At 45.9% G+C, this 24,364-nt stretch overlaps 1 protein-coding gene across 1 annotated transcript in view; it reads right to left on the reverse strand.

Moving 5' to 3' along the window:
* F5 (coagulation factor V) overlaps positions 1-24,364 on the reverse strand; it is a 1,375,529-nt gene that overhangs the window by 859,396 nt on the left and 491,769 nt on the right. The window contains exon 10 of the mRNA XM_069636481.1: positions 12,128-12,339. Coding sequence (XP_069492582.1) covers positions 12,128-12,339 — 212 coding nt within the window. The remainder of the gene's footprint in view (positions 1-12,127; positions 12,340-24,364) is intronic.

Below are 24,364 nucleotides of genomic sequence, written 5' to 3' on the forward strand. Positions count from 1 at the left end.
CGTCCAGTGGTCGACTCTGCCTTCCAAGCCAAAAAGCCTTGCCTTTTATGCAGGTTTCTCCATTCATTCCAGCCGAGCTGTCAGTCACCCAGAAGGGTGACTGTCCTTGCCGGACAGCCAGTAGGCCAATAACCTAAGAGTGCAATCCTGTCTCCTAGGAGATTAAGCCTTGGGAGTTTCTGGCACCTCCCTCGGTTCCTTCCCCCGCCACACACCCTGGAGCCAGAGGCGGGCTTCACTCGTGAATCCCGCCAAAGTCAAAATGAACAAAGGGACAAACCCTGGTTTGGCATGCAGAGTAAATCTCAAGAAGGACCTTTCCACAAAGAAATGGCGAAAAAAGAAGACCCTTTTGACAAAAATGGCACCCTTGGGAGCTTTACGGCAGCTGCGAACGCAGCCCGCAGTAAATGCACACCAGAGTAGTTAAAAGGAAACCACTGCCACCAGCCAGTCATCAAGGAAACGGTAACATAAAAATGTTACATGAGAGACTAGACAAAGGGGATACTAAGTAACCCCACCAGCACCCTACTGTAAGATAGTGTGTGCTGGGTCTAGAAAGGTACAGATGTAAGCAAAATCAATTTCACTTCACTGCTCTTGGAAACAGTAGGCTATCCAAGAGAAGGTATTTAAACCTTTGGGAAATCTAAAAGACGTCCCTGTGCCAGTGCACTGCAGGTGCTGTGTAACACAATGTAACATGATTATGCTCATGGAGTTTGTCAGACTCCACAACTAAAAGAAACACAGTTAGAAATCACATTAAAATACATGAGAGAGTGGGAAAAGGGGTCTCACTCTCTCCAGGTTAAAAATTCAAGTCGTCAAAATCCAGCAAAGTTGCTGGGGTTCTCTAAGGTAGACAGGTTAGCACATTTCTGAGAATTCTCCCTAACACCATCTATCACTGATTGCTATTAGTACCCATGCCATTTTGTCTACAGCATTAGCCTGAAATAGGTTGTAATAACCTTTAAGCCTAAGTTTACCTTTATCCATTTTCCAAATATGAGTCTCTTGATACATTAGGATACCCGGTTTCACCCTAGCCATGTATTTTTCTAGCTTTTTCCTCTTAAATTGTTTGTTCATGCCTCTCACATTATATGAGAAAACTTTGACTATTGCATTGCAAAGTAATATTACACAACACAATTATTATGCTGCTTGTAAAAAGCTTCTCCCCACAACTTCCTGGCGGATCCCTCCCCTCCCTCCCCCTCCCCCCTCAAACAAACACCTCCAAACACACTTCCTCCACCACCCAAATCCCCCCTCCTCTCCATCCCCCCATCCACACTGTTCCGTGAGGAGAGACATATCATGGGGATTCCTAAACAACACTCCTGGATTCCCCCCTCCTACCACCACACCGTTGCACCCCTGGGCAGCCTTCTTACTTGGTATGTGTGTCGCGTGTTCCAAAAGAGTCACAAGATTCTCTGCCCGAACTTCTGGTAGTCCAAATCGTGACTCGCCTCTAGCAGTTCTTTATTTGAAAGAGCTGCATCGAAATTCGAGTGGGGTGTGTGTTCACAACTTTCCCTTTCCATCGTCCTTGTTCGTTGCCACTTTCCATCCCCAGGGTTTCCTACGTCGTCTGTCCTGTCTGTCAGATGTTCTTATATTGACTTAACCACCCATATCTTCTTCTTGTGTTTTGCAAAATGTGTTGTCCCTCTTCACAGGTGGTAATCTTGGGTTGCCTGCCTTCCCATGAAAAATCTTACCACTGGGCCCATAGCCCTTCTCTTTTGAAGCGTTGTCTGGGCCATGTCTTGGTATAACTGGACTTCAGTGCCATTAACCTTTATCGGGCCTGAGATTCAAGCTGCCTTTAATATAGATTCCTTTTGAGCGTATGAAGTAATTGCCGTCAGCACATCTCTTGGACGTGCTCCAGGGTCTCCTCTTCTTGGGCCCGCTCTGTGTATTCGATCTATTGGGACCTTTTCATCTTTATCCCCTGAGAGAAGGTCCACAAACAAATGCTGCACTGTAGCTGCCAGATACGTGTCCTCTATTGATTCCGATAAATGTTTAATTCTAATGTTGAGTCTTCACGATCGATTTTCAAAATTCTTGCACTAAATTTCCAAATTGTGTGTGAGGCGAGAGAGGTGTTCCATGGTCTCATCATTCTTATTTGTTTCCTCCATTATATTGGGCAAATTGGGATTGGACTGCTATCATGAATTGCTCCGGAAATTCTTTAAAACATTGTTGCAGGTCATCTTTGCACATTGCCATGCACACCTGCAGTGGTATGTCCTGGTCCTCCTCGCCTCTTGTCACCTGTGATATCTCTATCCCCCACATTTTTTTGATGCCACTGACCGTGTTTTTCATTGTGGTTTTCTGCCTCGCTGACACTCCCTTCCCCTTACTTTTGGACATTGGGAACATGTATGGGTTCTCCGGCAATACAAAGCCTATTCTACTCCTTATCCTAACCAAGCAAGAATATTGTTATCCTCTATATTCTCTATTTCTCTTTTCTATAAATTGCTAACTAGGGTAATGAGTAGTTGTTAGGAGGTAGCTAGTCCCTTCTGTCCTTTCACTTTCCAATGCTGGGCTGTGAATACAGCGGATTATAATGTGCCCCTTCCTCCACTGCTTGTAGCTGCATTCATTTATCCATGAGCTATTAGTTATTCCCTGTTTCTTGAGGTGTCGCTTCAATCCCCCAGCAAGATCCTCCCAGAATTGCAACAGCTCCTTCACCTCGTCTCCTGGTTCTTACTGTGTCCTCCCCAGAAGGGTTGGGTGCCTAGATCCTTGGAGAGGCTCCGACTAGCTACATGCCCCCCTCCCTTTTATCTTTTAAAGTGCCTCCTGGTGCTTGAAGGGTTATGTGAGATCAGTTTTCCTCACCTTCAATTGCCATTCACTGGGCATCCGTGTCTGCAGAGCTCCGACTTTGCCTCTTCTCAGGTCCTTTCACTTTCAATTCACTGGCCACTCTTCCGCCTCGGATGCGCTGCCGAACGCTTGCCCGGCTCATCTCCAGTATTCCACTGTGACTCTTTCCCAGAGGGGGTGCCCTGTGCAATTCTCGTCCCTCCCAATTTTAGGGCTCTCAACTCCTCTCGCCAGGATGCTTGTTCCACCGGCTCTGAGACCCGACTCTAGGCATAGGTCGTTCAAGCCTTCTCTAAGCCCTGCGCTCCAGTTTTTATTATCGCTGTCTCCTCCTTCTGATCACAATGCTATGGGTGACCTTTACTTCAGCGGCTCCTCTGGCTTTTCAAACACACATAGCTTCTCTGTTAAGCTTATGAGGCGGCCCAGTGGGGATGAGGCTGCACACACGCGCCATTTTGAAATTCGTTTCCTGGTTTTTTGATCTATGTATTATATCCCTATCCTTTTAAATAAAAACATTATAAAGATGTGCATTGTGCGATCCATTTTTAACCTTCAAATCCAGCTCACCATTTTTTTCCTATGACGGTGAGCAAAGTTTAAGATCCTCAAGGAATTCTGCTTTTGAAGAGTACTGCTTTTAACAATATATATCTCTCTCATGAGCCTTTCTTGTAGAAGTGTATACCCAAGTAATTAAAAGGGCTGATCTCTTCTAGGTCAAATCCATTAAGTGAACATTTGAGGGAGGGTAGTACTTTCCTCTTCCTACCTGTCCAAATCATAATGTTTGATTTTAAATAATTGATTTCTAGTCCATTGGCTTTGCATATATAATTCAGAAAAAAAAGCTGTTTTCTTAAGCTAGCAATTGTCTTAGGTATCAGGACGGTATTGTCTGCGGACACAGGAATGATTGTTGCTGTGCCGTCTAAAACTGGGGCATCAGCAAGCCAAGCAACCAATCTGCTGGTACGTGAATAAACAAATAAGAAAGGGGTACAGTACACACCCCTGCCTTAAGCCTTTTCCAACTGGAAATTCAGTGGTCAACTCCACCCAAACCCCATATAACTGATGCAGAGTTGCTGGTATAAAGTTAGTGAATTCCTAAGAGTTAAGGATCAAACATTCTTAATGCCCACACTGATATTCATAGAATGTCTATAGGAACTGCATCAAATGCAATTTTAGGTCAAGAAATACCATAAAGGAATTTGTTTTCTAAGATAGACATATTTCACAACTAAAAGATGGAGCCTAAAGGATTGCTCAATAGAGCCAATCTTCCTTTGAAAACCCACTTGCATATAACAGATGACGTTAAACGTATTAGTTGCAGTGTAACAATAGTGCAATGTATTTGCATGGTCTCTATGGACATTACATATGGGCAAAAGCCATTTGCACATGTGCAAACTTATCATAATACTGCTATGTGTCAAACCCTTCACGAGGTATCAGCACTTAACAAACACAACACACCATGTCATTGTGTGATTATGTTGCAGCCAGGGAAAAAACATTGATTATCTGTGGCAGAGGATGGGCAGTACTAGACTAAACCATGACCATGCCCTATGTTTTAGAAGTATCATAAAATGTTTCAAAGGCAAAACTGCCACAGAGTTATTGATGGCTTTCTGTTCATGTTACTATGACAGCCATAATTTGCTCATGTTTCTATTGGTTAATCCTTGAGGGTGTGTTTGTTGTTGCTGCTAGTACAGCTGCTGTCACTGGCTCATTGGCACTTAGTGCTGCCATACAGCATCCTGCTCCCCAGACCACCTTTTGTGCATACATATTGAAGCACTTTGAAACACATTGTGTATAGGCGCTATATAAATAAACAATCAATCAATCAATCAACAGCAATCCAGACAATTTTTCGATGGGTTTTTACCAATTTCATTTTTTTTAAACTCATCCAAAATAGTTTTTTTTTCTTTTTGGGTGGGTACTCCCCCCTACGTCCCTCCCCTATTATTCTAACACTATTGCTGCCTCGCCCTCATCCCTTATATACCCTTTTCGCACACCTCTATTTTTTAATGGGTTTTTTTCGAGACAAAAAATTGGCCAAAACAAACAAAACCATGACTGACAATAAATGAATATCGTACCGGAGGTGAAATTGGCCAAAATGGAAGGGCGAGGGCAGGCAGATGGGCTTACAGTATTTCCTATGCAGGGTTACATTTTTTTTTTTTTTACAACATTTATTAGATTTTCAGTGTATCAAAAAACAACAATAATAAAACTGTTCAGTAAGGCACGTCATAAATTCATTAGCCAACAATCAACCCTCCCCCTATGCGTCATTTGATAAAATCCAGTTCATAATCCAACCTAAAATCACACAAGCATCATATAAGGGTAAATTCACAAAATACTTTGCCGGTAACAAACAATTGGGCCTCATTACACATTGTCCGGTAAAAATCGGAATTTTACGGTATGGCGCTATTAGCGGGACCGCCCTTGCAAGAGGCCGCTAATAGCGTCCCATTACGAGTTTGCAGACACGAGCATAGTGCCATGCCGTAAATGTCTGTACCGCCATGCCGCAAAAGTCCCCAAAATGCCCCTTACCGGCTTCGACCAAAGTGCTGATAGCACCTCCGCCCCCACGCTACATGCAAATAGCGGTCACCGCTATTAGCGGTCACCGTAAAAAAGCGGAACCGGAAATAGCGTCATCGCACAGGAACGGGAAAGAGCACGGTGGCCATCGCCTGCATCCAAGACCTCTTTCCGGAGAACTCCGACAAGAAATCATCCAGGAAAGCACGAAGATGCCCAAGGCCCTAATAAAAGCTTCAGATCGTCAGCGCAAAGAAAAATCCTCAAATGAGGAGCTGACAATGCTGACCGGGACATTTGCAGCTAATGCAGAAGTTGTCTTCGCCAATGATATGCGGCGGGAGGCCATCATTAAGAAAAAGGCCATCTGGGCCGAAGTTGCCCGCAAAGTCAGTGCAGTGGGCACTACCACCCGCAGTATCAAGGACTGCCGCAAGAGGTGGGACGACCTCCGGGTCCGTGTGCGGAACATACTAACGGCCAACCGTAAATTGGCAAAGGCCACAGGAGGTGGTGCAGATTCCCCTTTGAAGCTGAAGGAGTGGGAGGAGACATGTGCCTCCACAATTGGAGTCGAATCCATAGAGGGAGTCGGAGATATGGAGCATGGTGTGGCCATTTCATCCGATAGAGGTGAGTGTATACATCAAACAATGCACAGTGAAGGGTCCCCCAAATATGTGTCCATGACCAGGCCATTGATCCAGCCACACACATACATGCATGCATCACCATATGCGCGTGCAACAGAGACCCATCCATGCATGACCAACCCGACATCCCCATTACTGGACTCAATGATAAAGAGGCCCCAATGCATAGAGCAGCATGACGTGAACATTCTGCATAAGGCACCTAGAACCATTAACGATGATATACCCTATTTTGTCCTCTACAGTATCACCAACAGACACTGAAGGCACATGCACTGCAACACGTACCCCCCAGCAGCCAAAAAGGCCAGGATGAATGAGAAAGGTGACACCGCCACCACCTCTAGGGGAACTGGGAGGAGTGTCCATCAGCAGAGGCCCAAAGGCAGCAGGAGCACCAGTTCCACACAGCCTGAGGGCACGGCTGCTGTTATTGCTGAACCCACGCCAGTGTGCCCCATCATATGTGAAATGAGCACGGAGGGCACGCACTCCGCTGCCACCAGTTCAACTGGTGAGGCAGCAGCCACCGCACTGCTCACTGACGAGGAGGACGCAATTGACGTTCTAGAACAAAGCCATTCCCCCAGCCCGACACGGTCCATTGAGGAAAGTCCAAGGGCAACGTCCAGATCAGGTAGCCATGGAGCACATGACACCCACACCGTTGAAGGGGCATGGAGCCCTCAGGTGTCCTCACCTGATGCCGGAAGCACGGACCAGGATGCAGCAGTCAGCCCGACATCACATACCACCCAACCTGACCTTGCAACCATCAGCCGGAGGCAGGCAGACATGACTGCGCTGGTCGCCCAGCATGTGGCCAAGACAGGCCGTCTGAGGGATGACCTCAGCAAATATGCAGGCCAAACAAGGGAGGCCATTGAGGCCTGCACTAGCAGGATCTGCCAGGAAATGGGCCAACTCCGCCAGGCCATTACACGTATTGAGGACATCATGGAGCGGCAATACCAAACACCAACACAGGATCAACCGGGCACCTCCTCCACGAGTTCCCAGCAGACAAGCCCCCTGCGCCGCTCTCTGTGCAACCTGAGGTGCCCCACGTCACAACCACCCAATGGTGGAGGAGGCCCTGTGGCTTAGGTCCAGCAAGGACTAGGTGGCACATGTGGAGCAGGACACGTAGACACTATAAGGCTCACATGGGGGTGTTGTGGGGGGAGGGGGAGAGGGTGTTTTTGGGGGTGTTGTGGGGGCAGGGGGGAAAGGGTGTATTTGGGGGTGTTGTGGGGGAGGGGGGAAAGGGTGTATTTGGGGGTGTTGTGGGGGGAGGGGGGAAAGGGTGTATTTGGGGGTGTTGTGGGGGAGGGGAGAAGGGGCGTTTGCAAAGTTGGGGTCATGCACATTTTTTTCACATTCTGTTCACAATACACTGTTCTGAAGTTGAAAATCAGGCGTCGTCTCCATCATTGTGTATGTGTCATTTATTGTGGACAGGGTCCTTTGTGGGCCTCAAAACATGCACCAGGGCAACAATACCCATCTCCATCCATGTAATTTCACCTTTGTACCTGATGAAATTCCTGATTCAGATGCTGACGCACATCGTGTGCCTCCTTGACATGGCCTCTTGCATGTCCTGCCGGAGCATTTCACCCATACTAAGCCCCATCCACATCATCCTCTTCTGTTGGTTGCATGTCAGTGTCAAGTGGCATAGGCACATTCCATCAGATGCACATTTTGTGATGCTCTACACATGCCATGGTTGCTTTGCCACTTTGTCACGGCCGTACAGGAGAGCCTCACCCAGGCCGCTTAGGCACCAGCGCACTGTCATTGGAAGGCCGAATGCCAGCTCTATCACGACGCGGGTACGGGTATGTGCAATATTGTAGTCCTCTTCCTGCTGGTTATGTGGGTTCCGTACAGGGGTTAGGAGCCACCTCTTCAGTGGATAGCTGCCATCGCCTGTATGGTATGAGGAATGGGTACCTGTTACGGGTCACCTCTGGTGCGGCCTGTTGTTGTTGGTGCTGCACTGCAATCATGTACTGAAGCCCATGTCATGCTGGTGGTATTGGGACCATCTTGGTGTGGGAAGGGGTGTGGGAAGGGGCGGGGTGTGCTCTTTTGTGCTGCGTGTCTCCATTGCCTCCACCTGTGCTGATTGTGTCCATCTGTGACAGATGGGAACACTGCTCAGGTCTCTTAACGGGTGCTTTTAGATGCCGTTATTTGCGCCATGCCGGTAAGGGGTTTTGGGGTCTTTTCCATGCCGCTAATGCCATGTCCGCATGGCTTGTGATGGCGTGATATTAGCGCCATGGTGCTATTTCCGGTCTGGGGGTCGCACGCCCACGGCCTTGCCGCTATTAGTGGCACCGTACTTACCGGGTCCGCTAATAGCGGTGGGTCAGGGTCATAATTGGCTTGGGAAATTACTGGTACCGGTAATTATTTACCAGTACCGGTATTCCCTTACCGGACAACGTGTAATGAGGCCCAATTAATTCTTGCATAAGTTTCAGCACTGTAAATATTCATAATTCATTGCCTTCCCCAATTCTACAGCAATCACCTCAAGAAGGTCACTGAACATGGAGCAGCGCCTATAGAGCGGGGTGGTAGGGGGGAGTGAGAAGAAAGCACCAGAGAAAGCACCAGAGAAAGCACCAGAGAAGGAGGAAGGCAAAGAGGAAAAGAGAAGAGAAAGGATTTTTTTTAATGGTAAAATACCAAATTACACATTGTCAGTTGCAGGAAAGAAATGAGGGCTTCAGTACACTCCTCAGGGCTTCAGAAAGTGCTTCAATAACATTGACTGAAAAAACATTTGTTCTTTATCCCGCACAAAGTCCAGGAATGGTCGCCAGATGCACGTGAATCTTAGCATTTTCCCATCTAACATAGCCGAGAGCTTTTCTAGGCCTAATAATTCCCACACTTTCACCCACCAATAGGCAATATGGGGCCCCTCTATGGACTTCCAAAATCGGGCTCTTGTGATCCGAGCTGCTATAAGGAGGGTAGAAAGAAAGGCTGCTCTGTTACCGGACAACGGAAAGGAGCCGTCATCTGGGGCGTCCCCTAGCACCAATACCAACAGGTCCATAGATAGCAAAACACCAGTAATCTCTTTAATTTTAGAGCGTAGCTCTAGAGAAGTACTGTATAGCAGAACATTGCCACCTCATATGCGCCAGGTCACCTTTCTCTCCGCAGCCATGCCAACATGTGTCCGGATAGTCGGAATTCATTGCATGCACTCTACTTGGGGGCAGATACCATTGATAACACAATTTAATGGCGTTCTCCTTCACAATCGTACATCGGGAGCTCGTTTGGGCTCTGAGCCGTATCCTTTGCCAGGATTCTTCTGGAATCTCCATTCCAAATTCCCCTTCCCAAGCCCTCATATAAGGGAGCTTCTCCCCAGGAGGGACCTTCTCTAAAAGTTTATAACAGGCTGAAACTCTATGAACCCGTTGGCCTTCTAGTATTTTTAGTTCTAACCCAGTCGGATCTCTGTCCGCAGCTTGGCGAGTGACCCTATTAGTTATCCAGTGACGCAGCTGAATGTACCAAAAGCGTTCAGTTTCTGACAAGTTGAATTTCTCTGTACATTCAGCAAACGTCAGAGGTTCCCGATCCTTATACAAATCCCTCAGACGTACTGCTTCAACGGGTTCCCAGTTGTGAAATGCGCAACTTGCCAGGCCCGGTGTAAAGGCCGGGTTCTCGGAGACAGGGGAGAGGGGACCGAGGCCCAATTTGATCCCACTTTGAGCACATGCCTTATCCCAGCATTGGAGCGTGGAAGTCGTGGTGGCCAAGAGAGCACGCCCACAGGTCTGGGCCTCTCTAGGAAGAAACGGAAGCTGCGCCAATGGGAATGGGGGCACTGTCTTTTCGATATGCTGCCATTTGGGGGCCACCAGAGGGTTTGCCCGGGTCAGCATGGAAGCAACCTGTGCAGCCCTATAGTATCTCTGAATCGAGGGCAGTCCCAGGCCTCCCGATGGCTTTCCCCTGGCAAAGAGTTCTAGGCTTTCAAGCTTTCCAAACAAAGCTACTTAATTCCTTCTGGAGCTCGATAAGGTCCCCCTCAGGAATCCGGACTGGAAGAGCTTGAAAGAGATATAAGAGTTTCGGGAGCAAGGTCATCTTGAGCGCGCTAATCCGGCCCAACCAAGATATCTCTTGAGATTCATACTGTAAGAGCCAGTCTTTCGCTTCCTTCACTAAGGCAGGAATATTGGCCTTGAAGAGTCCCGAGTAAGACAGAGTCAATTTTATACCCAGGTAGGGGATCTCAGTAGTAGACCATGGAATGGAAAACTGTGCTTGAATAGTTGCCATCTCGCTGGGAATCTACGTCAAGGCCAATCCAATAGATTTGGATGGGTTCACCTGAAATCCTGAAAGGTCAGCAAAACGGGACAGAAGGTTCATCAGCGGTGGTATAGACTCATTAATATCCCTTAGGAAGCAAAGCAGATCATCTGCATATAAAGCTAGTTCATGACATTGTCCTGCATGTTTGAAACCTAATATCTCGCGGTGGAGTCTAATTTTCTGGGCCAAGGGCTCCAACGCTAAAGCGAATACTAACGGAGACAGGGGGCATCCCTGCCTCGTCCCCTTGCCTAAGGTAATCAAAGGGGTCCACTGTGCATTCACCCGAACTCTTGTTGAAGGGAATTGGAAATGTAATAATATTAATTTAGAGAATTTGGAGCCAAACCCATAACCATCTAATACCAGCCTCAGATACCCCCAGGACATGCTGTCAAGGGCCCTATGGGCGTCTAAAGATAGAATGGCTAGTCTCCCTGGGATCTTCGGGGCTAGGGTAATCAAGTTTATCACCCGTCGAATATTATCTTGCGCTGAGCGATTACGAATAAATCCTGTTTGATCTCTCTCTATCAAGGTCGGAAGAATCTCGCCCAATCTTCCTGCTATAATCCTACTTATTAGCTTTGCGTCCGTATTTAATAAAGCAATCGGACGATAGGATATACCCTCTGTCGGGTCTTTCCCTGGCTTCAAAATCAAGGTGGTTGCAGATTCTGCCATGGATTTAGACACTGAGCCCGTGGCCCAAACAGTGTTGAATAATTTAGTCAAGTAAGGGGCCAATACAGTGCCAAAGGTTTTATAGAATCTGTTCGTAAAACCTTCTGGGCCTGGGGCCTTCCTAGGCGGAAGTGTACGAATTGCGAGCTCTGTTTGCTTAAGTAGGGTTACATTTCTTGAACAGAGGGGAAGGCAAGACATGTGGTACAATGACATAGGACTCTGTACCATGTCAATTTCTTGAATGTGAACAAAAGAAAATAATGTATGTCAAAAATGCAAATTACCCTTTTAATGATTCCCAGAAAAATGAGCGCTTCCTATCCCTCCCCTGGTGCCAACCATTTCCCTCTTCCCCTCTTTTATACACCCGTTATCCTTCTTTTCATTTATTCTCCACCTTTATGTTCAGTTCCTTACTGACCATATTTGCATATGGTCGATACGGGAATTGTCAGAATGGGGTAGAAAAATGTGAGTTCTCATTATGTTTTTGAATTTATGACTGCAAGCCATTACCTTGCTCTGCTTGATCTGCACACACTGGACTCTACACGCCTCAACTAATCAGAGGCCAAGTGGTAATGGGCCAAATAGAAGTTCTGTATGGTTCACAGAGCAGCCAATCGATGCCACTGTCCATGTAAGACAGGCATGCAATAGGTGTGTCATGGTGCTAAAGCTCTCTCTAGCAAAACATACAAATCTAGCTCTCATTATTGTGGGCATTACTGTTAGTGAACTTGCTGACATTAACAGAGCTATATATGTACTGTGAATTTTCTTTCTGTGCTCAATCGTCATTTGATTGCATGTATGCCTTTGTTGAAAACAAATCTATCTTGATAAATGTTTCAGAACAGCTTTATTACATTTTTGATTCACAGTTCTTGGCATCAAACACAGTAGTAGTTCAAGAAAGTACACATATATCTTTCAGTTTTCCAGTCCAAATCACGTGACCATACCTGTAGCTGTCTGGTATTCACTGACATGGTTTTACAAATCAAAAGTTGTCCAATCAAGCCAGAGGCAATATCACGCGTCATGTCAACAGCACTATAATATGGTCTAGTTAAACACTGAGGGTCGTTTTGTGTTGGCACATCAATGTCGTGAATATCCCACTCGTATACAAAGGTTTCTCCCGGTTTGACAGAGTGACCCTGTGTGCTGTTCTCTGGAAGAAAGAAAACACAGTGTGCATTGAGAAATCAATCAGTGCAGTCAAATAACCTTGAGATGTTGAAGTCTGCAGATGATGAATATATTTCAGTATTTCGGAAACATACACTAATAATGAAGCAGATCAGTGCAACAGCATTCACAAGAATTACAAAATGTAGCACCCTCCACACCGAAGAGTCTATAGAACGCTGCAACCATCTTGTTTCCTGTCTTCAGAAATGTTGATTTATGTTGTTCTGCTATGTTACTGGGATTCATAGAACAACCTGCTGCAATTTGCATGGCCTCCAGGCGCTCTAGCAGATCTGAAAGAGGGGGTGGATAAGGTCAGTGGGAAGAGAGGGTAAAAGGAAGAATATGTTGCCTTTGGGTTGATGCATGCAGACCTGAAGTACTCTGAGCTTTGCATCAGGGTCAGTTTCTAGTTGTTCTAAGTCAGGAGATTAGAGGCATTTGTATCCACCAAAGGGGAGACTAATGTGCCTATGTGCTAGGAAGCATTGGCTTGGGTGTGGTTTGGAAGTTGTTTGTAGAGGTGTAGTGTTCTGATATTTGACGTCTGTTGTAAGGGCTGTACAATTGCCACTTTGTTGGTATGAGTATTTTGTAGTGGAATGTAAAATTTGAGCGGTTTAGTGCCCCGAGCAGTCAGAGACCTTGATGTGCAGACAAATCTGAAACGACATATAGCAGGCCATAACATGGCATATCAAGACATGCAGAAAGGCATTACAGTGCATTACAAGTCATAGAAAGACCTGGAAAAGGCCTTACTACCTGGTGTCCTTGCCATGCTCCTAGCACTGGACTCTTGCAAACAGATCCCATTTAACTTTCTCACATTGCCACTGTCAGACCCTGTCTGTCGCTCTTACTCTTTCTTTCTCTTTCTCTCTCTCAAATAGATACATGTTCCCCTATGTGCCACAACGATATGGGAATTGCCAGATGTGGGAATAGAGCAGTCTGTAGATCCCACTTATTACCATAAACTAGGTATTAAAGGAATAGTGCGCTCAAAAAATATATTGTCCCTATCGATCGGGCAAGTCGTTATAAGCATTCGTTGATCGATTTAAAAAGAAATTCCTATGCACGTTACCATAGTTTTCCTCACTTTTACACATGCGAAATCAGGCAGCGGGCACGGCCATCTTGTGCTAATCTTATCTGTTGCTGCATCGCCCTAAGGTGAACTGCCCCAGCGGCACTAAATCATATCCCCCGCCCCTGAAGCTGACATCATTTGACCCGTACGGCCCATTTCACAATGCGAATGCACGTCTCGTATCAACGTTCTCTGTGAGCCAGCTAATGACGCTAATGCCATGGAAATGGCAGGACGCCTTTTTCCTTAATAAGTATAAACAGACCACTTCTCATCAGACAACATCACTGTCTTTTTTTGTGTATCCTGTGACTCGTTTCTGCTGTGTTCAGCTATCTTCGTTGCTCGTAGCCCGTGCAAACAGATACTAGTACTAGCAATACTATTGATTTTAATTTTGTCATATAATGGCAACAATACCGCCCAACCAGTATGAGCCAGAGTATTCCGAGGCGGAATTAGTTGAAAGAGAAAGATGCAGAAACAAGGGGGCATCGGACGACAGTTGGGAGGACGAATCACTGGATCATGAGCCTGAGCCTAGTCGCATGGAAGACGTTTCCCCCTGTTGCACCTGTAATCAGTGCAAGGTCATGCCAAGCGAGGAGGAGAACTGATGCTGCAGAAAAAAATTCTGGATGCTTGGCCTACATATCGGAAGAAGAAACACCACTGCTATGCGTTAATGAGCTGCATGACTTCACGGCAGCCTGCCTCACAAGGTCCGTTTTGAGGATTATGATGGTGCTTATGCATGAACTTCGTGCAACAGTTCGCCCTTGCAATCCGAGTAAGTGAACACTAGATGTATTATATATGTATCCTATATTGTCATAACTTTGATCTATCACTGCCAAATGAATGTAGTCTGGCAATTCAATAAATCTCTCGCGATTTGGGGAAATCACAATGGTCATCTTAGGTGTCTTTTACACGCACAACCAAGAAACAATATTTCTCTGTGCCCCAAGCGTTATGCAATCCATGGGTCTTCACGTTTGTAATGTGTCTACACTTTAAAGCCCAAATTGATTGATCCATGAAGTAACATTTGTACTGGCAACTACGCAATAGGATACAAGATTGCATTTCCAACTAAGGTTTGATACTCTTTATCATGTTCATTTAATTACAGTGTGTATGTTTCTCTTCCACAGGTGGAACAGGCTGGTGGCCTATCGTGCGTTTACATGGTGGCTTCATGGGAGGCTTGGAAACCGCGTTCGACGAGTAATACCCGCCTGTGTCGTTGGTGCCATTCAAGCCAAATTCCCCAATGACAGCGGTCAGTACAGGGGATTTTCCCACACTGTGCTGCAACAATGTGTAGTACATTTGTGCCATTAACATCAGCAACAAAATAAAAAACAAATGAACTTTTATGAACAGTTGTTTCAATTTTTCATTGAATCAAGGACATGCTCACTTGTCATGACAGGGCTGGCAAGTTGGAAACGGCCAAGGTGTCAAACACCATGTACACTTCAAAGGTATCTACAGCACAGGGGCCATTGTACACATGGAGCAACAAAATAAAATACAAATCAACTTTTATGAATAGTTCTTTCAATTTTTCTGTGAATCAAGGACACGCTCACTTATCCTGTTAGGGCTGGCAGGGTGTGAACGGCCAAGGTGCCAAACACCATGTACACTTTAAAGGTATCTACCGCACAGTGGCCATTGTACACATGGAGCAACAAAATAAAATACGAATCAACTTTTATGAATAGTTGTTTTAATTTTTCAGTGAATCAAGGACACGCTCACTTGTCCTGGCAGGGCTGGCAGGGTGTGAACGGCCAAGGTGCCAAACACCATGTACACTTCAAAGGTATCTACCACACAGGGAACATTGTACACATGGAGCAACAAAATAAAATACAAATCAACTTTTATGAATAGCTGTTTCAATTTTTCAGTGAATCAAGGACACGCTCACTTGTCATGGCAGGGCTGGCAGGATGGGAACGGTCAAGGTGCCAAACACCATGTACACTTCAAAGGTATCTTCCGTGCAGTGGCCATTGCACACATGGCCTCCCCAGAACCTGTGTCTCCTGGCAGGCTCCCCTGAAGCAGACCGCGCCCTTGTAATCCACATAAGTGTGTCTCCATTCAACAGTGTTCCTGGCCTTTTCTGCATGCCTCTTGTCCATCCATCCCACCTCCAGTATCAATGGCAGTTTGCACCTGTGGTCATGCCCTCCCAAAGGGGCTGGCAGGGTGGGAACAGAATCATGTCGGACTATTGGCTGATAATGGAGCATAAATACATTGTATTCGACAGCTGCCTCAAAGAGATTATACTGATGCTGAAATGTGTCCATCCAGTGAGGGGGAAAATGTGCGGGGAGCCATTGGTGATTGTGACTCGTCTATTACAAGGCACTAACCTGAAAATACAAGCCACCTGTGTCCACCTCGATGATACATTGTTATGGCCCGCTCAACCGATGCTGGGCATAGTGGCAGCAGGAAATCTACTGTGTTCAGCAGCTTTTCAGTAGTTCGATTTTTAGTTAGTTGTTCAGTTTCTGTCAATTTGTGGGACTTCAGTTGCTTGCTAAAACGCAGTACTATAAATATAAAAGAGAATTCTTATTCCCTGCTATTAGTCAAGCCTGGAAAATTGAACAAATGACAATTGAAAGGACATCCTCTGACAAACGGTTCAGGCTAGCTGGCGATGGACAGTATGACCGCCCCGGATTTTCAGCAAAGTACTGTACATACCACTTTCAGGACATGGAAACTAAAAAGATTGTGAGTTCAGAGGTTGTGCAGTTGTTCCAAAGTAAATCTTCAGTGGCCATGGAGAAATTTGGTTTCATAAAATCCCTTGAACATCTTCAAAAATGGGTTGCTAAACCGATATACCAGGAAAAGGAATTTGATTTTGTGAAAGATCTCACTTTGACTGTGTTGGCCATGCATACTCATGGAATCGATCCTGATTTTGTTCCTAGGGCACATACATTGCCAGAAAACATTGCAAGCGAGCCCTGTCTACCAAAAGCGGACCTCGATGAACATTTGACTTCCTGGTATAAATGATTAGCAGCGGTGTGTATGTTCCACAATGTTTGTACATTGTACAGAAGGATATCTGTATGAAAGCAACTGTGGGGTCTGCAGTTGCCTTAGCATGCACGTGTCCAAATAGACAGAATAAATACAAGTCCCACTGGGGAATGAGACATAAGCTAAATAACAAACTTGGCATGCGAGAACTAATGACTATAAGCAAAACACTGCATGAAAGGGGGCTGTTGGTGTGAAATAGGTGCATTTTGACATATATTTCTAAGGGGGCATGTGTTAGGGGTTGTTCCTTTCGGGTGCATTATCAGAAGGGAAGATCTTTGATTTGCGGCCTTTGGAGTCTTACGATTTCAAACACAGTGTTGATAGGCGTTAGTGTTACCAGAATATATGACCACTCAAGATTAGGTATATGGTAGGTGAATTGGAGGAGGTGCGGGGGTAGGGCCTGGTGACCAGATGTGTCCAAATGGAATAGGGGGTATGGGTTCAGGTGACCACGGCCTGGCAGGGAGGGGGTGGAGATGGCATGATTCGGTCAACAGAGATGGATGGGGCACTACCTTTGGAGCAGGCCTTGGTCTCACATTCTTGGATGAGCACATTTTGTCAGGGCTCGATACTCGCTACTTGCAAAAATGAATAGCTGCATTTCCATGAGAACAGGAGACGTGCTGAGCTGAAAGAGGACAAAGATGGTGGGGGCTGGCTGTGCGCGGTGCTGGGAGAGGGAGAGTGAACATTTCACAAGTAGTGGAGAGGGCTTAGAAAAAGTTGGCGTTTGCAAGGGCACAAAATGGAGTTCAATGTATACACATTAGCACAGCGTTAATACACTTATATGAAACATGGGTGATGCAAATAGGTACAGGAGGGGTGGAGATGTCTCCCACCTTAGCTTTTACGTCATTTGCGTGGTACGAGAATGGTGCAGTGGGGCGGGATATACTGCCTCTCCCACAACATTTGTTAGTGCACAGGAAGTTCAGTGGAGATGGAAGGTCACTCGGATTTATGACTTGTCAGTGTCTCACGTTATCTGCAGAGCACATTCCTCCACGAAAACAGGGCGCACGCAGACATGACAATGGGGAGGACTCTAACTGGAACTGTTGCCCTAAAATAACTAAATCACTATCAATATAGATAAGCAAAAAGTATTAACGATAGTGCAGCATTGGTGGATTCCAGCAAACAATTTGTTTATTTTTCGAACATATTTTGAATGCCATGTTGAACGGCTGGGCCAATCGCTCCCATGGAGTGGAGGTCACTCACTGCGTTTGATGTTGCTCGTGGGCTGTTCACACCAAGGCTTCCTGTACGGTATGTTTTTGATTTGTGGCTTTCATTCACCAAAACAAAACTTAACATACGCTCTCCTAAGAAGGCTCAACTGTCATTTGTCCTTGGAAGAAAGGGAGGATTAGCTATGGATTGAGGGACGGGAGGTGTGTAATACCCGCAAACATGATAAGGTTCACCATTTTAAAAATGGACAAAGGAACATGTAATTTCATTTCATGAAAACCGCTGAACTGAGCGGACACTCTGCGTTGGACAAGAGAATGGAAATAACAAATATAAAGTAAGTGTTACTGAAGTTGGGGCATATTGGTTAGGGCATATTGTGACGACACCCAAACACAACCTGTATTTATTTGTCTTTGTCCCGGGCACATGGGCAGTCCAGCAATGAAATGCACAGAGTCAACGTATGGCATAGCTCTCAACCTTTCATGGCCCCTGGGTGGGTGAAAACACCCGATTTTGTATTTGGCAGGTGAACGCCCATTGGTTCCCATAGGCGTGTAGGCAGCTTGGCGGGTGAGAGAGCTGCCAAAGTGGCAGGTTACACCCACCAAAAGCCTGTGAGTTGAGAGGTATGCGTATTGGTTCCCCCAGGTTCCACCAACACCAAGTTCGTTGCAAATTTTACTTTATAATGCCGTCTATGTGTTGTTCGAATTCTTCCGTCAGCTTCCACATCCGCCTCCCATTGCGAGATAAACATACTCGACAGCACTAACCTCTCAAGCACATCGTAGACTCCAACTTTCCACAATGTTTTCTCTGTGTTTCCATTGTTTCTAGTTTGTGTTCATTATTAGGTTTCACCCAGTGCTGAGTTAAAAGGTACATGGATAAATTTGAATAAAGAACAGCTACTGAAATATATTTCTGTTATGTTTTCTACACAGCTACATCCTCCCTTTCTGCGAATGTCATCGTTTCCAGATACCCAGTGGCGGGTTCTTCATAGGCAGTGGCAGATAAACCTAAATGGCTGGATCGCAATTACTCCTTTGTGGGACGATCGCCCGGGACCGATACGCCCTTTGGCGGTACCAGCAACTAGGAGCAACCTGACATTGTTTACGGTGGTCTAGCAATTCAATTGGTGCGTCCAATGCGCTTCTTCTACCTAAAGGAACACCATGTGCCTCATGATAAAGATTTGATGTTCGAACAGAAATAAATAAAAAATGTGGTTGAAAATGGAAATTGGCGGATGTTCTTGGAGCGTTTAATGTGAAATAAAAGCACATTATTATTTGCACAGTATTGGTGTTTTCTTTAAAAATAGTGTTTTCTGTTCCGATTTGGGACACCTTATGCTGTGAGAGGATGGGTGTGTTAATATTCCGGGTTCTGCGTCAACTAACGGAAAGGCGTAGGTGATGACTGGGCGCGTTTGGGTACACTACACACTAACATCATGAAAATAGGTGGAGAATATTGCGAGGAATAGTGGTGTCAGCTTCAGGGACGGGGGATATGATTTAGTGCCGCGAGGGCAGTTCACCTTAGGGCAATGCAGCAACGGATAAAATTAGCACAAGATGGACGCGCCCTGCTGCCTGATTTCGCATGTGTAAAAGTGAGGAAAACTACAGTAACGTGCATAGGAATTTTTTAAAAAAACATTCAACATATGCTAATAACGACTTGCCCGATCCATAGGGACAATAACATTTTTGAGCGCACTATTCATTTAAGCGAGGCAAGAACCTTTTGTATAGAGAAACAGCAACTTGAGATATTAAAGACCCCGGGCAGTGGTCGAAGTGTACGAAAAGAAGTAGTGGAACTACGTTCCCTGCTGGCCTGTACCCACTCCCCAAAATCCCCATTGCTACGCCCCCTCCATTGTGCCAGACAAACCCTTCGACCACTGACCCTGGGCACCCCTTTTAACCTCGTTAGTATAAAGGTTGGCAAGCGGATGGAACGTCTCAGAGCTTACTCCAACTTGCTCAGGTGATATGATCAGTGGCCAGCAGGTAGTTTAGCCTGGCGGGGCAAAGCCTGTTGTGGAAACAGACAGCATTTTTCAGACGCTCATCAGGTGATCAGGGCAGGGGCAAGAATCTATGGTTGTTTCTCATGGAGTTCTACCCCACAATCCTCAAACTCTTCTCAAACATTGCATACTGCTCCAGACCAAAACGGAATCCATGCCACCTGCCCCCCTTACCCGATTTTGTGGCCACTTCAGTTTCTGAACGATGCTAAAAGCCAGCTGGTGTGTTTTTACAGTGAAATGATGAGCAGGAAAGTTAAAAGGAGGAACTTGGATTCCTCAAAGTGTACCATGAAGCTGGATGCTTCATCACTCAGGCATATAGGGCTGCTGTGGCTGCAGACAGGTTAGAGAGAGGTGGTGGGGCAGGAGCATAGGAAATAACACTGCAATTTCGAATTTGCAGTAGCTCCTTCTCTTCACTAGGTACAGCTCTTTGCCCAAGTTCCTAGAAAAGCTTTGTCCGAGAACTATCTCATTATACCATGGCAGCAGTAGGCATGCAATATTTATATACCTTTTACAGCTATCCTTCCAGAGATAGAGAAGGAGGGGCTATAAGGAAGTCATCTGCCACCACAGAGGTTCTCCTGGAGCCAGGAAGGAACCCCCTCAACTATCATCAGCTGCTACCTGAAATACAAAACGGGGATTAAGGGAGAGGTGACTCCCTTTATAGAGCAAGGTGAGGTTATACTTTTGCATACCTTCGTATGATTTCTGGGATGAAAGTCAAAAATTGAGCTTGCATACTTTTGAAGCTGGTTCTAAAACTACAAAAATAAGTGTATATTTTGATAATGTGGGCTAGTTTTGGTTGCCTGGTTATTTTCTGCCTTCTTGTGACAACCAGGCCCTCCCCTCTGGGCCCCAGCTGGACCTTCCCTGACTATTGCAGGCCCATCCCACCTGCATGTTTCCTGCCTTTTCTTGACACACAGAACGGATATGTGTCTCCTGCTTTACCCCACCTCTTTAGTACCTTTTCCCCCTATTTTCTGTACATTGTAAGGAAGGCATGGTATCATGAATGAAGACAGACACAAATGAGGCACAGTTCAAGTGTGTTTATTTGGCAAAGATGGGGTGGTAGAACGCTTATCTAGCTCTATATCTAAGGATGGGGGCAAGTTCGACCACCAAATAATAAATAACGCTGTCCTAGTAGTGTCTTGTCAAATCAAAATGGCCTATACTAAAAACAGCTATTCCTAATCTTTACGCTATAACAAATGTGTGCGGGAAAAAGTTGTATGCAAATGAAAACAGTGTTCAAGAAAGTTTGTATCAGGATGACTCAACAGTGGGATTCCCTTCCTCACATTGCCACACGGGACAGGGGGCACACTCAGGCTTTGGAACACTCTCTGGCTTCTTCGGCTCGAGGATACAGTACGGAACATAAGCCAGGGCCTTCTATGACAAAGTCAAAACAAAGACTCTTATTCATAGAATGCCTGGACACACACAAAACAAAGTTCTTTGTCTTTAGCATCTCAAAGTTTTCAAGGCTCAGGTTCACAGTTCATACTGGGTCTACCTCAATTGGTTTCCGACCCCTTTTAAACACAAAGTATCAATAGGTCTCCCTCAGTCGGGCTCAGACCTTTGAAAAGGGATTTAAAAGTTCCTGTAAGTCTGCCTCAGTCGGGATCGGACCTCTTTCAACAAGAAGCACCTGATTCCATGTAGGTCTCCATCAGCCGGGCTCAGACCTCACAATCATAATAACACTGGTAGGGGTTTCCTTCCCCTAAACTTCCAATTCATTCAATTCACAGTTTCTCACAGTCTTAAAGGTTTGTCTAAACAGAGACTTTCGAATGGGCACTTTCACTATGTCGGACCACTTTGTTACTCTGTAGTATCTGTCCACAGTTCACAAGTTATAGGCAAGGTGCAGATGTCTTCAGGTTGTATTTTTACTAAATGTCCCATAATGCACCTTCCCTTATGGTTAAATAGTGGATTTCATGCTCACAAGAAAAGTTCATATATTTCTGACAAGGTCCAGCTTCAGCCTCACACGCGTGTCGGGTGTCCCCTCACTCAGAAACTCACTGACTACGCAATGCTGTCCGTAAAAGACTTGCCGCTTTCAGGTCTGAGGTCAGGGTCTCGCCACCTGCCCCTCTTTCTCCCTGGGGATCAACATCCACCCAAGGAAAGCAGCACTGGTCTGTACCTGGCCTGCTGCGAGCAGCTCTACTTGCTTTTTGGCTCTCTCTCCGGCTGCAAGCCTCCAGTCACACTGGGTTAGCGTTCCGGCATCTCGCTTGTCCTTGGCCCAAGTAGTAAGTGGGGCTGGGATTGAGAAGGGATCCCCTGGTGGACTTGCAGCCTCCCTTCAGTTCTCCCAACTGCTGCTCCCTGTTCTGCCAGGAACTCCACCGTTCATTCACCTGGGTTTATTAAACAGGCTGCAGGTGTGAGTTCTGGGCTGGGCCTGCTTGTCCTTGCCTGACTTTATTAGTGGGACAGCCCAGTATTAACATCGGGCAGTCTGTCTTCTGTCTCTCAGTGTGGTTTTGAGTAATCTTTATTCTTCTTAGTCGCCTCCTCTTCTTCTTAGTGATTTTCGAAATTGGGTAGGGGGAGTTGTGATGGAAAAAGTGTCCTTTAAAGACAGAATGGGTGTGATTGTGATTGAGCGCTTGACCCTACTTGGTCTCAGTGGGGCAGGGCCACTTCATATTACTAGATGTATTATTTCTAGTTGTAGTACATGGGTAACTCAGTGGGGTAAGGGAATTATGGGAGTTGTAGTTTCCTGTCGTGACGGTAGATAGCTCATGTACATACACGTCAGAAAAGGAGGGATGTATTAAATGCCCTCTGGGTTTAGAAGAGGGAGGGACTAGGTTACTTTTAAGGGTCAAAAGATGGTTTGATTTCTCAAGGTTTTTTCTCTTTCCCTTTTCTAAGTTAAAGAGTTGGGCCGTGACAATATCCTCCAAAGACAGAGGGGATATCGGGTAGGGGCGTGTCGGACAAAAGGGGGGAATACTGCGTCTCACCTGAGGTCATTCCTCCAAAAGTCCTCAAGGACCCCCTGTCCAGGGGATACTCCTGCACTGGTCCACCCCCAGGGTCTGGCTCCAAAGGCGATGGCCGTGCCCTGGCCATCTGAACAAAGAATCCCTGTGGTCTATATGTGAAACCACCCTCAGGTTTTTCACAACATGCTCTGCTTTCTAGTGACACATACGCCCGTCATGGTCTCCATCTCTGCCCATGCCTCTTCTTTACCACGTCTCCCCTTTGTCTGTACATGTTCACCCTTCCTATGACGTGTAGAACATTCAGGGTCTCCATCATTTGGAATGCAGGGGGCCAGCTCTGCTCTCATAAGCCTGACCCTGGAAGGTACTGTATGTGCAACAATGGGGGATTGCTTTGCTGCCTGAAGCCAGACCCTGTTTTAGTGAGGCTTGCACTGCTGTGGCTCACACTGTACCCATTCTGTGTGAGGGGAGTGCTGAGCGCTGACGTCCTTCAGACATGCCAAAGGAGCAATTTGAGCAGTACTGATCGTGAAGGCTCAGATAGGGCGGGCGGGCTTTATCTTTAGCCCGGCCCCAATACCCTTCATTAGTGAATACAACTGAATAGGTTGCAGGTCTTCTTTCCATGGTTTGACATGTTCTTGCCTCTTCACCTCCCAGCTGTCATGTCCTCTAAATAGGCTGATTGTATTAATTATGTGTTTCCTGCTACTTGCACCTGTATGTGTTTATACTGCTTCATTCTTGGTACTACTTCTATTGAATCAGAAGACTGTGCCACATCCCTCATATATCCCTTCTATAACATGCTTATCAATTCACAAAATCCACTACATACCTCACTTCTTTTCTGTACACTCTGCCCTACAACACCACCATCTTTAAAGCACACACCTATTCCTAAAAGCAGATACAATTAAAGCAAGCACAGAAACACAAAGCATGCCTGCTGACTGAAAGCTGTCCCACTTTAGGCACGGAGAAACCACAAGGATCAGCCCCATATCCCTGTTGTAGAATCTCTGATGTTTTGTTTTTTTCAGGGAACTGCAGATATCCTTTCCAAATATTACTGATAAAGTTGAACCCATAAACACATTTAATCACAAACATAGATTGTCACCATAGTGATGTGCTGATAATGTTCAAACACGCTTGAACAAAATTAGAAACCAAATGCTGACCTTTTAAAAAAAGTTCCGGACACCATCTAATGGATTTTCTACACAACAGGATCAGTAATGTCCTGCACACACCCAAGTGGTTATTTCAGGATATTAAAAAATGTATCTCATCATCTGTCCTTTCATGTGTATTAGACCGTTTTCATGGTCTTTGTGATTCAATAACCAGTTTGTTTCTTGCCAAAATGAAAGATAATCAATGTGATATGCCTGGATCTTGCAGGGGAGGCTTTGCTCACAATGATGAACACACCATACGCTCTTGTCCTCTTAAGACCTCTTCCTTCAAAGAGGCATATCCTAAAGATATATAGGGTCTCATTACGAGTTCGGCAGTAAGTGGTAAAGTTGGCGGTAACCCCGTTACTGCC

Source organism: Ambystoma mexicanum, chromosome 7p, assembly GCF_040938575.1.
Source record: "Ambystoma mexicanum isolate Mex_15411 chromosome 7p, UKY_AmexF1_1, whole genome shotgun sequence".
Lineage (NCBI taxonomy): Eukaryota > Metazoa > Chordata > Amphibia > Caudata > Ambystomatidae > Ambystoma > Ambystoma mexicanum.